The 15127-nt window shown below is 37.8% G+C and overlaps 1 protein-coding gene across 3 annotated transcripts; it reads left to right on the forward strand.

Moving 5' to 3' along the window:
* Positions 1-905: 905 nt before the first annotated feature.
* On the forward strand, positions 906-12178 carry rfx5 (regulatory factor X, 5). Of its 3 annotated transcripts, none has more exons than XM_007566539.2 (11): positions 906-1061; positions 2827-2981; positions 3385-3418; positions 3498-3580; positions 4300-4422; positions 5058-5174; positions 6798-6876; positions 7859-8057; positions 9409-9491; positions 9567-9740; positions 10456-12178. In XM_007566539.2, the coding sequence occupies exons 2-11, from the start codon at positions 2860-2862 to the stop codon at positions 11533-11535; spliced, it is 2094 nt and encodes a 697-aa protein (XP_007566601.1). In that variant the 5' UTR covers positions 906-1061; positions 2827-2859; the 3' UTR covers positions 11536-12178. The 3 variants fall into 3 exon arrangements, with proteins under 3 accessions (XP_007566601.1, XP_007566603.1, XP_016534311.1); XM_007566541.2 differs by having other exon boundaries at positions 9567-9728; XM_016678825.1 differs by lacking the exon at positions 906-1061 and adding an exon at positions 1140-1397.
* The last annotated feature ends 2949 nt before the right edge of the window (positions 12179-15127 follow it).

Genomic DNA, 15127 nt, shown 5'->3' on the forward strand with positions numbered 1-15127 from the left:
TTGCAATTCTCATTTTATTTTATTTACTACCAGTTCCTCTAAAAAGACATGAAACTTTTTAAATAAGGAAGTCAACTCTTTTTTTTTTTTTAAGGTACAATAAATGCATTTTGTAACGATTTACTGTATGTTATTTTCACATTGAATCTAACTCTACTTTTAATCTGGTTATTTGCTTTATGTAAACATGAATGGTTTCTTTATTTAAAGATTTCAGCATTCATTAAATCAACCATCACAACAGTTGAATACATGATAAACTACTTTTTCTCAAATTGATTTACATCAGAGATTCAGCAATGAGTCAAGAAATGCTTCCTTGATTGGCATCTTAACTGAAAGTAAATATCAAAAATGTTTCAAATTCCTAAAACTAAGAACTCCTACTATTTTCACATGATCAATTTAAGTGAGATATTTTATTTCTCATAAATAGAGGTGATCTTTTATTCTTGTTTGATTAAAAGCCAATGCATCAATTGAAAAAGATCAAAATAAGCAGCAGCATGTTTTTTTTCTACTTGTTTTTTCTTTTATTTAAATAAATTTGAATTGGTTGCATTTGAAATTGGAACGTCAGACAAAGAAAACAAAATTTTGTTATTCTGGAAAACCGATCATCTCTACATCTCTTTGATTTATGTAACATCACTTTGTATTTAAAGACAAAACTGGAATATTCTCCGTAAACTATTTAATTGTTTAATAACGTTCAAGGTAGAAAAGGAACGATAAGCAGTTGGTATGATGACTGCAGCACTTGTTTTCGTGTTCGTTTCTCATCTTTGTCTTATCAGGGGACTGTTACTAGGAAGATTTCATAAGATAAATTCATCTCTTTTGTAACTGGGCAGACCAGGACACGTTGTCCAATCAGAAAATTGTCTGACGAAAAAATGTTTCCGCTCAGCCAATGAAATGGTGCCTAATTTGGGTATCCAAGGGGATTTTTGACAGCGGACCAATCGCAATAGACGTTGCCTTTGTAGTCAGGCAGACATAGTACAGTCGTCCAATCACAAAAAAATCTGAAAGGGGATTTTTGCTGTATCTTGGTTCAGGTACTTTCTTTTTCTTTTTTAAAATAAATACTGCAATGTGAGTCACCCAGTAAGCCATACATTAATAGTATATTTAATTACCCATTACCTTGAATTATTTTTAAATTATAAATGACGCTCATAAACGTGTTTGGTAGGGCTTTCTTCGCTTGCTAGCTAATGCTAATGACACTATGTAGCTAACTGAGTAGTTAACCGCGTTAGTCGCGTTAATATCCGTATCTTTTGGCTCAAACGCATGTTTATACCCTCTGTAGATTCCGGATGTTTGTTAAACGTGTGCTTGATCAACCCAGCTATTAAATGTCTTTGCTTTTGCCAGCATCTGCGATGGATGTGAGTGTTGCCCGCTAGCCAGTTAGCTCCGCAGTAGCATGTACACTTGCGTCTGTGTGTGTTTTGTAGTAAATGGCAGGCACATGACCACCGGCGCTGCGCCCGCTGTAAACACGGCAGTCAGAGCTGACATGGGAGCTCCGGCATTTCCACTAAAACCCAGCGGGCTGTGAGGAGGGGCCGCGGCCGAGGACGGGCTGCGTTCGCTTCTGGTGTTTATATTATATTCCTCCCGCTCCTGTTGTGGTAGTTTAGTTCACCAACACCCTGTCAGCCAGCATGTGTCTTTACCCGGCAGCCAGCGGGCCTTTTTTTATTATTACAGCCGGTCAGAGCGGAACCGGTTTGGATTCTGGGTTTAATGACAGCACGATGCGATGCCAAAGCGAAGCGAGCGGCATAATTGTTAAGGATGACAACTGTGTTGGATCAAAAATAAGTGGTTATTTAATCCGATTTTTTTCTGTCACTGAATCCTGCAGCTCAGTTCTGCAGTCTTTGTTTGACAAAAACAACTACAAAAAAAGTTCGGCCCAGATTTACCTGTAGTACACACAATATAGATAAATATTTAGGTGTGTTGTGGTGTCACCGCCTGAGTTGTGTTTATTTTTTAGGCCTCCAATTTGCTATTTTGCATCAGACATGTTTGTATTTTAAGTTGGAAGTCCGTAAAAACCTAAACTTTGTTGTTTTTTTCTTTAAAAATATAATCTGATAATTAAAAAATGAAATAACATTTTCTAGTTTATAAGACAAAGAGTTTATTTACTATATAAATAGTAAATAGGTGTACTGCACCTCTTAGTGGTTTAGTGTTAGGGTCCAAAGAAATTTTAATATTCATAATAGTGATTTTTTAAACACTTTTTAAGTTGTGCAAACTCCTGCTTTCAGTTCCATTTATTTATCAACCAATCGATAAATCAGTCAATGAACTGAACTATATGTTGAACAACATATTTTGAACATTACGCAGCAGATACTGCAAATCATCAGTCAACAAAACAATATAAAATGAAAAGTAACTGTAGGAATGGTACAAAAAATTAAAAATTATTTAAATATTTATTTTTAACCGAAAACTATATATTTTAAAATTTCATACAAAAAATATAAAATTTCTAGAAAACGAGAAACATTTTGTTTCAAACGTCAAAAATCTTCAACTTTTGAAACTTATAAAATTTCCAAAAGTCGAAAATTTGATTCTTCAAACTCAGGATTTCAATGTTTTTACTAGAAACTTTCTGACATTAATTTAAAAATTCCTGAGTCTTTTGTAGAAAATGTTCTACTTGTTTTTTCTAGAAAGTTTCTGAGTTTTTCATTTTCTTTTTTTGCATCTTCAGTGGCTCTGTTGCTGCGTTGTATGTTTCCAGTCAGGCTCCAGCTGTTGTTGTAATATCGCAGGTTTCTGTGTTTTCAGATGTTGGTTCTCAGCACAGGTTAGTCGGTCCAGATGTCGGAGGACCAGCAGCACCAGCGGGCCGACGCCGCCCACAGGGACAAGGGCGGCCTGGAGCCCGGGGAGGGCGACACAGAGCCCAGTATTTTGCTGCAGAAGCTGAGCAGCAACATCTCGTAAGTCATATAAGAACTTCCTCAAAATGATTTATGTTACTTTTATTATTCTTGTCAATATGACAACTAAAGAAAATTGAGTAGCTTAAACTGAAAGTAAGAGAAATTTAACTTTTAATGTGAGTTTTAGGCTTGTTTTGCAGAAAATATTTATAAAAACCAAATGTGAACTAGAATATTTAATCTAAAATATTTTGACCATTTAATTAGAAATTATTAAGAGTAATTTGAGCTTTTCTTTTAGCAGCTGGTCAGATTGGAAGTGAATATATTATCATTAAGAAGCAAACAGCTCCTTTTAGGTTAAATCATGATTACTGATATGTAATTAGTATGTTTTCACCTAAACTTTTTGTATAACTGAAATTTTAATGACTGGATTTGTTGTTTTTTTTTCTTGTAGAAAGAATGTTCAGACCAAAGTGGATCAAATCTTGGTAAAAAAAACAAACATTTTTAATCTTAAATTTAAATATTGTATCTCCAGAATGTAATGCAGTTTGTTTTGTTTAACAGCAAGACGTTCAGCGCTTCTCAGACAATGACAAGCTGTTCCTGTACCTCCAGCTGCCCTCGGGGCCCAGCTCCGGAGACAAAACGTGAGAATCTTTTATGAGCATTTTAAGTTTCAGTTTATGGCAGATTTAGGCTGATTGCTTAAATGTTGTGTTAAATAAAATAGATGGATGATACCTGTGACAAAGTCAGACATTTTAATGTTATTTTAATGATATTTTCAGCTCCTTATCTCTGATATGTTATTGTGATTCTTGATATGTTCAGTATGGCTTTTGCCCAGGGTGACATGATCTGCATGGATGTCAAAAAATAAATAAAAATAAAAAAACATATGCAGGTTTTGTTATTCCAACTTGTTAGAATAAATAACTTAAGATACAGCTATGTTGTTTTGGTCTATTATGGGTGACCTCCAGCAATTTATAAAGTGGATTTTGTGCAGACCTGATAACCAAACAGGGTTTAAAACACACAAGATTACAATAAACATTTCTACTTGTGTATATACATTTGAAAATGTCTGAAATGTTGGGATGGAAAATGTTCTTAAGTATTAATTATAAAAGCAGTAAAAAATAGTGTTTGATATGTAAAGTATAGTTAATTAGGTAAAAATATTAGTCATCTGAGTAACAGTTGAAAATATTTTGAATTGTGGCAATTTTCTACAAAGTGCTTCAACTGGGCCAAAATGGCTCAAGCTGTTGTTAAATTAACCTAACATGTCTAGTTTTCTTCTGATTCATATAATTATTAATGGGATGATGGATGTATTACCTGATGTGTGTGTGACACCCAGTGGTGGCGACCCGAGTTCATTCAACACAGCTGACCAGCTGCACACCTGTAACTGGATCCGGAGTCACCTGGAGGAGCATTCAGACACCTGTCTGCCAAAACAGGACGTCTATGAGACGTACAGGTGGGGAAACACACACAGACAGACACACCCTCAGTACAACAACAACTGACACAGAGTGGCTGCGTTTCCATTAACCAAAGGGTAAAAAAAATGCACTACGACGCGAGTCCAAGCAACACTCACATCCATCGCAGATGCTGGTAAAACACATTACCAGACATTTAATAGCTGGGTAGATCAAAAATACATTGAACAAACATCCGGAATCTTTCTGCAACAACTGGATGTTACTACTGACAGAAACGACAAAGAAGATAACAGGAAGTGATGATGATGTTTTTTGTTTTTTTGGACAATGTGCAGCCCACAGCATAACAGAGTTCATAAAAACTTTTGCGTCATTCAAAAGTTACCCAAAATGCCGCATGTTGAACTGCTCCCAAGTATAAGACGTAGAAGTCTCCTCCAATGGCTGAGTTATGAATATTTTATGTTACTGTTTATGTCCGTCACTGCTATGATTCATAATGACTTCTTAACGTGTGATTTTAACTTTATTTCTTGTTTAATGGAAACACTTGCCAGTGTTTGGGGGATTGTGTTTTTGACATTTTCAGAATATTGACAAAGATTTGTGCATATTTTGTAATGGGAACGCAGCCTGTGATGTTCTGATGGTGTAATCTGTGCTGCAGGAGGTACTGTGAGAACCTGCAGCATCGACCCCTGAGTGCTGCCAACTTTGGGAAGATCATCAGAGACATTTTCCCCAACATCAAGGCGAGGCGACTCGGCGGCAGAGGACAGTCCAAATATCCTTTCAACCGCTGTGTGAAGCAGCCTGACTCATTCTTCAGGTTTTAATCTGGTATTTCTGAAGATTTTCCATTTAATTTGATTTAATTAAAGATTTCAAAATCGAACAACTAAATGATTTGATTCAGGGTGTTTAAGGAGGGACAAAAATGTGCTGTACAATTGTTGTTAACTTACCATCCAGAAACCACTTGCTGCATTCTTGTTGGTTGTGCAGAAGGGTCTACTTTTGCTTTTCAAAGATGTATAGCTGTATAATTGCGCACCTGTATGCAGTCATTTTCACATGCCAGTGTAAACATTGTTTGGGGGATGGAAAGCAGCAGCTTATTTGGATTTAAAGTGACAGAGGCCCTAAAACGCCCAATCCGAAAAGAACCCAAAATAGACAGAACTGATCAGATGAAAATCTCATTATCTAAGAATGATTTTGTGCAAGAAATGTAATGAACATGTTTTGTACAGACCATAGATCTGTAATATCCTGTTCAAGAAAGCATAATAGTTCACGTTGAGCAATAAATCAGTGTGTCAGGTTCAGATACAGAGCTAGAGCATCACTCCTCTTTCTCTATGTCTAGCGCACATTTTATTTGTGGGAAGTCTCTGAATAAACTGAATGAAGGGACGATGCTTTGCCAAATCTCATGAATTTATGCTGGTTATAAAAGTCAAAATTTCCCTGCAGCTGTTTACGAGTGCAGCTGCAAAATGTCTGAATGATGTCATGTTTAAGGTTGAATTTGAGCCCAGAGCCATCCAGATTATTAATGATATTTTCATCTGCTACAGTTTAAACCCAGCATGCTGGTAATATATTATGGTAAGATGTAGCACAGGAGTTTAAACTTGACATATTATGCTTCCTTGATGGTATAGATATAGGGTCTATACAAAACATGTTCATTACATTCTTTGCATGTAATGAACATGCAATGATGATGCAACATAGATGATGAGATTGTAGTCTGGTTCCTTTCAGACTGAGCTGTTTTAGAGCCTCTTGTCACTTTAAATCCAAATAAGCTGCTGCTGGCCACACTGCCCAACTCAACATTTATACTGGCACGAGAAAATGGCTGCTAACAGATGTGCAATTATTCAACTGTACATCTTTGAAAAGCATTAGCAAAGCCTCCTTTACAGCTAACAGAAATGCAGCAAATAACCTCTGAATGATGAGTCAACCTCAAAACATTTGTCTTTTTCAGCAGCCATTGTACAGCGCATACAGTGGTAAAACCAGCTGACCACATGTGCTGGAACTCAGTTTGGGTTGCTAGGTAACGGGCTGGGCCTGGCTGGAGTTGCTAGGTAACGGCGCAGTGCCTGTTGAATGTGACTTATCGGGAGGTTTTTGAAACGGCTCGTTTTCAGACATCAAAAAAACATGAACTTATTCCCATAAAACAGCTGGGTGTGTTTGTTTAAGCAGTTTTTAGAAGCAGTTGAGACCCAAATGGAAGAATATAAATGTGCAAAGAGTGAATTTTTCAATATGAATTTGACCAATTGCCAGCTGCTTGGAACTGAATGTTATTTATCTAATATGTATCTCGTTATGGTGAATCAGATTGCTGCAGTTGCCGGTTGAACTCCTTAACCTGTGTGGCTGATACGTACTGTTATAGCGGCATCAGGAGGAAGACGGTTCTGAACATGCCTCTGCTGCCCAACCTGGACCTGAAGAACGACCCGGTACTTGCACACTAACTATAAACCAGTAGTACATCTGCAAACCAGTACTACCAAACCTACTTTATTATTTAAACCACAGCTGGTGCCAGGATTTCAACAGCTGGTCAAAAATGACACAAAAATGATCTAGGACTACAACTAACGATTATTTTAGTAATCGATTATTCTGTCGATTAAAAGGTTGGTGCAAATAATAATATATGAAGCTAGGTGAAGCTAAAGCTATGCTATTCAAGACATTAGCATAGCTTTAGCTATGTTAGCAAGAAGTTCTGGGTAGAACATATTTACAGACAAATAACTTTTTATTCTTTACCTTAAATTAAAAATGTATATTTCTTTTACCTTTTTGTTTTAATTACTGCTCTAAGAATGTTCTTCCAGAAAATGACCTTTTAAGAGTTTATATACTTCAGTTAACGATTAATCATTGATTGCCAAATTAGTTGAATATTATTTGAATAAAAGATTAATCATGATTAGACCAATTAATCGTTTTAAGCCTAAAGTAATTTTTATGTAGAAAGATAATAAAAGTGGTGACTTAGTGGTTTTATTTATTAAGTTAATGTTACAGATACTTTTTTAAATCTTTGTTGTTTATTAAGCTGGGTAAAATGATAAAAAGTCACTTTTGAGCAGAAATCGTTTTAGCTGTAGTTCTAAAAATGTTTCTTCTGGGAGTCGTGCAGATTTTGTGACTCTTGACACATTAAATGTATTTTTCTATCTATATAATAGTTGTTAAAATGTTAAAACACAAATTTTAAAATGTTAAAATCTCATGTTTTCAGGTTTTAGGTTCAGGAACTTAGGACAAAAGTAAATAGATAATTGTTACATTTGATATTTATTGTAAAATTACCTTTTTATGATTTAATTTGTCCACAATTTTGGAAAACCATCAGTGTTCTGATTTTAAGGTAATAAATAGTTAACGTATAAATAATCCCAGTTTAACTGAATTTCTGCTGGTCTCCAGTCGGAGCTGACTGAGCTGGTCCAGACCTACAAACAGGAAGTGACGGAGGCGGCCTGCGAGCTGATCTGTGACTGGGCCCAGAAGATCCTGAAGCGATCCTTCGACACGGTGGTCGAGATCGCTCGCTACCTGATCCAGGAGCACATCGTCAACCCTCGCTGCAACCAGGCCAAGCTCGTCACGTCCGCGGCGCTTGCAGGTCCGACCCGCTACTGCGTTACAAACTGGTTTTTGTTTTTGGTAAACTGGACAGAGGTCAGATTTTTTCCCCCAATCATTCTCTCACGTGTTTCAGATCATCAAACTGATTTTGACACAAGACAAAGATTTATTTAGGCCGGCGGTTTGCAACCTGTTTCTCTTAATAACTTTGGCAAAAAGTAATAAAAAAAGAAAACCTAACTAATATATTTTAATAAACAGATAATAAATGGGAGTTTATCACCTTTTTCAGAGTTTTTGATGGAATAATTCATAAAAATCCACCAAAGAATGACTCAAAAACAACCCGTGATATTTTAGGTCTTTTCTTCTTTTTTTTATTGTCATAAGCTTGGAAACTATTTTCTTTTCTAAAATTAAAAATCAGCTTTATTTGCCAAGATTGTGGCCCAAATAAGAATGACTTCAATGTCAGACCTTAGGTGTAAATATATAATATATGTAATTTGCTCATTTATTTATTTATTTAAATTCAGTCATGTTTAAATTACAATATATGTATATAATTATATGTATGTATATATATTTTAATTTTATTTGGATTTTTTTACATATAAATTTTCATTGCTTATGGTTATATTTGTATTATTAGTATTACCTCGGATGGAGTAGCTTGTCAAATTATAAGCAATTTCCCCTCTTAGATCAATAAAGTATATTCTATTCTATTCTATTCTATTCTATTCTATTCTATTCTATTCTATTCTATAGACCTTAATCAGTTAATCAGGTTTATTTGTTCAGCACATTTGAGCAACAAGGCAGTTCAAAGTGCTTTACATCATAAGAAGACATAAAACCATTAAACATTACGTTTTGTCCAGTGCCATCGTTAAACTTTCATGGAAATAAAATAATGTTGTAAAATATTTTTTACAGAATTTTCTATAAATATCAACAGACCATCAGAGATAATGTATCAATCGAGTTCATTGCAAATTGTTTTGCTAGTTCTAAGCTTGTGGCTTGCTTATTGTTGTCATAGCAACTCCATAGCAACCGCCTGCCAAGATGGCCGTCGGTTACAAAGTTTACAGAATTATGTATTCCCTCCAGAAGCTGGAATTGGTGTTTGTGGTGTGGACAGCTGACTTTTGTTCGTTTATTGATCAGTTACAATAACGAAGGCAGAACTAATTTATTTGTTAAAAAATTTGTGCTTTCATGTCGTCCAAAGGTTTGGACACAGCAGGCAGTGAGGTTAACCCTTGATTTATTCCTCAGAAGTGTTTTAATTCCAGTTGTAAGGATTTAAACATGTTTTCAGTGTAACGCTGCAGTATAAAAACTCTTCTTCTGGGGTCATTTGTCATCTTCCTGCTCCTCAGGCGGTCCAGCTAAAACCCATAAAGTCATAAAGAAAACTCCTGCGATGTCCCCCGCTGACGGAGACGGAGCCGCAGACCTGAAGGTTTGTTTCCCACCCATCGCTCTCCTCTCGAGCTGCGCCTGCTGCCGCTCACCGCTGCTTCCTGTCTGCTCACAGAAGGAACAGGGAGACCTGTCCTCGTCCTCACCCAAGATGTCTTCTGGGGACAAATCCACATCAGCCGTCACCAAGCCTTCCTCAGCAGACGCCCCTCCTCCTTCTCTTCCTCCTCCTCCTCCTCACTCCTCCTCCACCTCCTCTGCCTCTATGCAACCAGCAGTGAGTCAACAGGTCCGACCCTGACTGACACAATTTAATTTTCTAAATGTAGCTGAGATGCAGATAATGAGGGACATGAAAAGTATTAACATCCTTTAAACTTTTCCCCATTTTATCAGGTTAACTCCCAAAAGTTTAGTGTATTTGTTTTGGATTTTTTGCAACTAAAAGTCAAAATATACTAAATATTTTACAGTCAGAAATCAGACAAATATCTGGACATAAAATGTACTGAAATGTACATCTAACACAGGGTTTCCCCCAGAAATCCTGCTGAGCCTGGTGGTCGGGGCGGTCCACCGTGTTTTTGTATTAAAACATGTTCAGTTGACAGGAAATGTAAAAATATTACTGGGTAAATTATATGTTATGGGAAAACATCGCCAGTGAAACGCTATTTATTTGTATTTGTTTTGCATAAAATCTAAAGCAAATACACTAAACTTTTGGGAGTTAACCTGATAACGCTGTTTAAACCCACAACTAGTCAAATTAAAAAATACAATTAAGATGAATATCAATTATTCTGTTTAATCCAAATTAAGTCAGCGGCTCCATGACTTCACAGTTACGTAAACTGTGAGGTTGAAGTTGTTGGAAAAGGTTCAAAGGGTGTGATTACTTTCTCAAAGCAATGCAGGCCAGTCTGTAGGCAGGATTAAATGTTTTTCAGTGTTTGATGAATCAACATGGCGGCGTGTTTGACGCGTCTCCGTTGGCGCTGCAGGTGGAGGCGTTCATGAAGCAGTTACCCAGAATCCTTCCTCGCAGCACCGTCCCTGACAAGAGCTTCTCCGTCCGCTCCGCTGTGCCTCCACAGGCGCCGGCGGATGCCTCCGCCGTCGGCGTGCCGTCTGCACATGGAGGCCCCACCGCTGTCACCGCTCCTGCCAACAGCGGTGGGGTGAAGGTCATCACCATGACGACGCTGCCCCAGCAGCAGGGCAGGACGCTGCCGGTGATGATTCTTCCTCAGAGCTGTTTGTCCTTTGAGGCGGAGAAGGTAGCTCCACCTCCTTCTCTGTCTGCCCAGCAGCACGCCGTGGCGGCGCCGACCTCGGTGGTCCAGAAAGCTCGGGGCGCCGCCGCCAAGCGACCCCAGGAGGGGGAAGTGTCATCCGTTGGTGTCTCGGCCGCTTCCTCTCTCAGCACTTCCCCGGTTAAACGGAAACGTGGCCGGCCGAGGAAACCCCGACCGGAAGACGTGGTTCCGTCCCCATCTTCCCAGGCGGCGCCGCCGCCTCAGCAGCCGATCATCACGCCGCTGACCGGCGGCGTCATCCAGAAGGCGACCTCCTCCTTGTCATCCGCCGCGCAGACGGTGGTGGAGCTGGTGATCCAGGAGCCACCGGGGTTGGTTCTGGGTCAGCTGCCCACCATGTCCGACCCGGCCCACCGGCTGGTGGACCCCCGGGGCGTGGTGGTGCAGTGCCAGCCGGGCGGCGGCGCCGACCCGGACAGCCAGGTGAGGCCCGTGCTGCTCTTCCACAGTCCTGGGAACCCCAGCTGGGAGCGGACCCCCATGGTGGAGGTGATCCAGAAGGCGCCGAGGCCGAACAACAACAGCGGCGGCGGCGGCGGGCTTGGCATGGCTCCGTTCCCGCCGCTGCCCCCGCCCACGCTGCATGAGGAGCAAGGCGAGGTGGAGATTACGCTGACGCCGGTGGAGGTTCACATCAACCCGCCACCTGCCTCCACCTCCTCTGCTGCTCCTGCCTCCTCCCTCTCAATCTCCTCCACCATGGTGGTAAAGATTGAGGAGGAGGAAGTAGACAACAGCCCCCCGCCCCAGAAAGGAGGACATTAGCTTTCATCAACCACCTACTTCTGTATTCACTCAGAGTTTACCTCAAGGCTCCCGCCCCTTCCTCCTTCCATCCTCGACCTGATTGGTGGAAATCCCAGATTGGCTGGAGCACGAAAGCCAATCCAGTAGGATAAATGAAGCCAGGAAGTCTACACTTTAACTGCATGTTTGTTTGTGAGCGACGTGTGGTTTGCACTGCAAAAACACAAAATCTTACCAAGGATCTTTGGTGTAGTTTCTCAAGCAGATATGGTTCACTTGAAACAAGACAAAACTAACTTACAAGTCCGTTTTCAGCAAGATATAGGAGCTTGTTTTAAGTCAATAATTCCTTAATTTTCATTTTTTAAAAAGTACTTGTTCCACTGTCAGATTTCTTCACTTGTTTCGCAGCTGGCACTGCGTCGTTACCTAGCAACGCCAGCCAAGCCCAGCCTGTCACCTAGCAACCAGTTTTAGTTCCACTGGCATTTTTTTTTCCACTTATAACAAGACTTTTTTCCCTGCGACATTTGTTCCTGTTAAATAAACTGATAAATAAAATGAAATGTTATAAGTGCCACTATTACCAGTTGTTTTTCATCAATATTAAATAATTATTGACTTAAAACAAGCAGCTATGTTTTTCTAAAAAATGACTTGTAAATTAATTTCGTCTTATATCAAGTGCACTAAGATATTTGCACTAAAAACTAGACCAAAGATACTTTCATTATTTTTTAATTCTGTGTTTTTGCGGTGTACATCTGAACCACTTCCTTCCTCGCCTTATTCGCTGTGCTTTTAATCCTCCCAAAAACTTCTGTGTTGCGGTTTGTTTGTCTGTGCTTAACTTTTTTAAATAAAAATAAAAACTGAACGATAACTAAAGAAATAACACTGCAAAAAAAAAAAAAAATCTTACCATATAATTTTGCTGTAAATCTCTTGGTACACTTGAAATGAGACACAGTTAAGTAATGGGTAACTTTTCAGCAAGATATAGTAGCTTGACTGAGTCAGTAACTCCTTTATCTTGATGAAAAAATGTTGGTTTACCTGCCAGACTATTAAACTAAAAACAAGAATTTTGTTCCATGTTTCAAATAATCTCACCTACTTTGTATTTTTCATCAATATTAAGGAATTATTGAACAGCTTCTTATAAGTTACTTTTGTCTTATTTCAGGTGTATTAAGATATTTGCATGATATTACTTGGTAAGATTAAAGTTTGTTTTGCAGTGTAAAAGAGGAAGAACGGAAGGTGCCATGTTTGTGAAACAGGCGTCAGGTGGTACATACGGGTTAGATCCTTATAAAGGTTCTCTGTGCTAACTGAACCAGAACCAAGCTTTGATTCACCTTTAGTTCATACAATTTATTCCTGAGGAAGTTGTTGAAGTTCTAATAATATTAATAATAATATTTAACAGTTTGGTGAATGTGAATTAAAGCTTGGTTCTGCTCTGCTCTTCTAAAGAGTTCCTTTGTTTTTTTAGCAGATTTGTGTTTTTATCTGAGTGAGCTTTGTACATGTCTCTGATTGTGTGTTTCAAAGATTAAAAACTTAAATTTACTCATTACTCAGAATAATATATCAAGTAAAATTAGTCATTTTATATAGAAAAGCAACAGTTTTATACGTAAACTTAACAAAGTCAGAATTATTCCAGAAAACGTAGCCGGAGAGTTGGAATCACTCCTGTAGATTTACTGGTAAAATAAAATCTGGAGCATATGAGGTTGAGTTTGAAAAAGTGAGAAAAGCTGCAGAAACAGAAAAGGTTTCCTGTAAATTGAGAACCAAAAACGATGCTTTTATTTAACTGTCAGCTAAAAGGCTTCAGCTGTTTGCTTAACTTAAAACCGATTAAATGTTGATGTTCCACTAAAACATGCAGAATTGACCCAACTGTTGCAGTTTTCTTTCATAAAACATTAGCCCCTTTCAGATCAGCCTGACTAGAAACATTCCAATTAAATCTGCTTTTTAAGGGTCATTTATGTCACATAAGTTCATCATGTAAGTCGCATTTAACTCATCCAACTACTTTTATTTGTAATAGAAGAAGCAACAATTACTCCCAGCTCTTGGTGGAATAATATGTTTAATTCCTGTTGGAATTATAACATTTAGATATTTTGACTGAAGCAAATTTATAAATTTTCAAAATTTTGTTGCGCTTAGCCGGGCAATATGGCTTAAAAATTAAATTTCAGATTTTTCCATACCATACAATAAAAAAATTGCTAACAGAAAATGTTTTCAAACATTGGCTTTAGTTTCAACAATCCCTCTTAGTTGTACGATGGAGTATTAAGGCCAGGCCATGGATATTTTTGTTAAATTACAAGAATATTGTTATGATATTAGCAGAACAAAGATGCATTTTACCAGAAGAATGTGTTTAAATTAGGAGAAAATAGCTTATAGTCGACGAGATCTGACGTGATCCTATCAGTCTGTGTTTTTGTTTAAAATAGTTTCAAGGTCCTATTTTATTCTTTCAGTTGATGATAATTTGTTGCTGCTTAGCTAAAGCACCACATATGTCTTATCTTTAAAAACTGATACCAATGTTTAACTTCACAAGATGCTCAACACTCCTCATTTAAAATTTTTGTTTATTTTTGTCCTAATATTACGACTGTATCCTTCCATTATTATGACTTTATTTTCATAATTATAAAAAAAAATAAAAATTGAAAGTCCAAATAAACAGAAGATGTGAAATACACTTGGCAAACAAGATGGCCGAAACCCAAGGAGTACATTGGTGGAAAAAAGACTTCCAATAAAAATCCAGACTTTTCCAAAAAATTAAATAATCAAATTGGATTAATCGATAAAATCGATTTATCTCACGGCTTGATGCTTCACTACTTTAAACTCCAAGAAAAACTGACAGTGTAGAAATTGTCTTTCTGTCTTCCTGTTTCTTGGTCTGAATGCTTCAAATGAAGGCAAATATTCAAAAGAAAATTCTGCAATCACAGATTGAAATGTATGATCTGAAAGGGGCTACTGACACTGAACAGAACTTACTAAAACAACAAAAAAATGATTAAATTGGGAGAATAAATCATGCAATGCAGGCTGTGAGCTAAAGAAAGTTGTAAATGCTAAAAAATAAAAGCTTCAGCTCAGGCACTAGTAGAGCAAAGCACAAGGTAACCTGCCACATAGCACCAACACACTGAGATGCAGTAAAATGTACTAACTACTGGGTGATATTTGCGCTGTTGTTGGTTTCTGTGGTGAAGTTTTAGATTACACGTTTAACCTACGGGTTGCTTCGCTGTTGTATGTTGCCATTGTGACCTTTGCCCTTATTCCAGCCATCTGTTGCAGCTACATCGCAGTCAGCAATGTGACACCATTTTCTTACTTTCTTCGATGGCTGTCGAAGAAAATAGTTTCGCTGCCTTATTTTGACGTGATTTTTGCTAAGCTTAATTTCAAATATCTCAATATAAAAACCAAGTAACTCAGGATTGTTGGATAAAGAACGGAGGAAAAAATGTTGCTGACGGAGTAAATTTCCATCAAAAAACGCCGAAATTTTTCAGTTGGATATATTTTTTTTACATTCTTCTTTCCAAAATTTTTT

The sequence above is a fragment of the Poecilia formosa genome, unplaced genomic scaffold (assembly GCF_000485575.1).
Source record: "Poecilia formosa unplaced genomic scaffold, Poecilia_formosa-5.1.2 Scaffold192, whole genome shotgun sequence".
Lineage (NCBI taxonomy): Eukaryota > Metazoa > Chordata > Actinopteri > Cyprinodontiformes > Poeciliidae > Poecilia > Poecilia formosa.

Excerpts from the sequence above, each read along its gene's own strand:
- rfx5 (XM_007566539.2), top strand. The coding sequence starts at position 2,860 with ATGTCGGAGGACCAGCAGCACCAGCGGGCCGACGCCGCCCACAGGGAC. Across the intron at positions 4,423-5,057 it reads GACGTCTATGAGACGTACAG|GAGGTACTGTGAGAACCTGC; the intron begins GTGGGGAAACAC and ends TCTGTGCTGCAG. Across the intron at positions 9,492-9,566 it reads ACGGAGCCGCAGACCTGAAG|AAGGAACAGGGAGACCTGTC; the intron begins GTTTGTTTCCCA and ends GTCTGCTCACAG.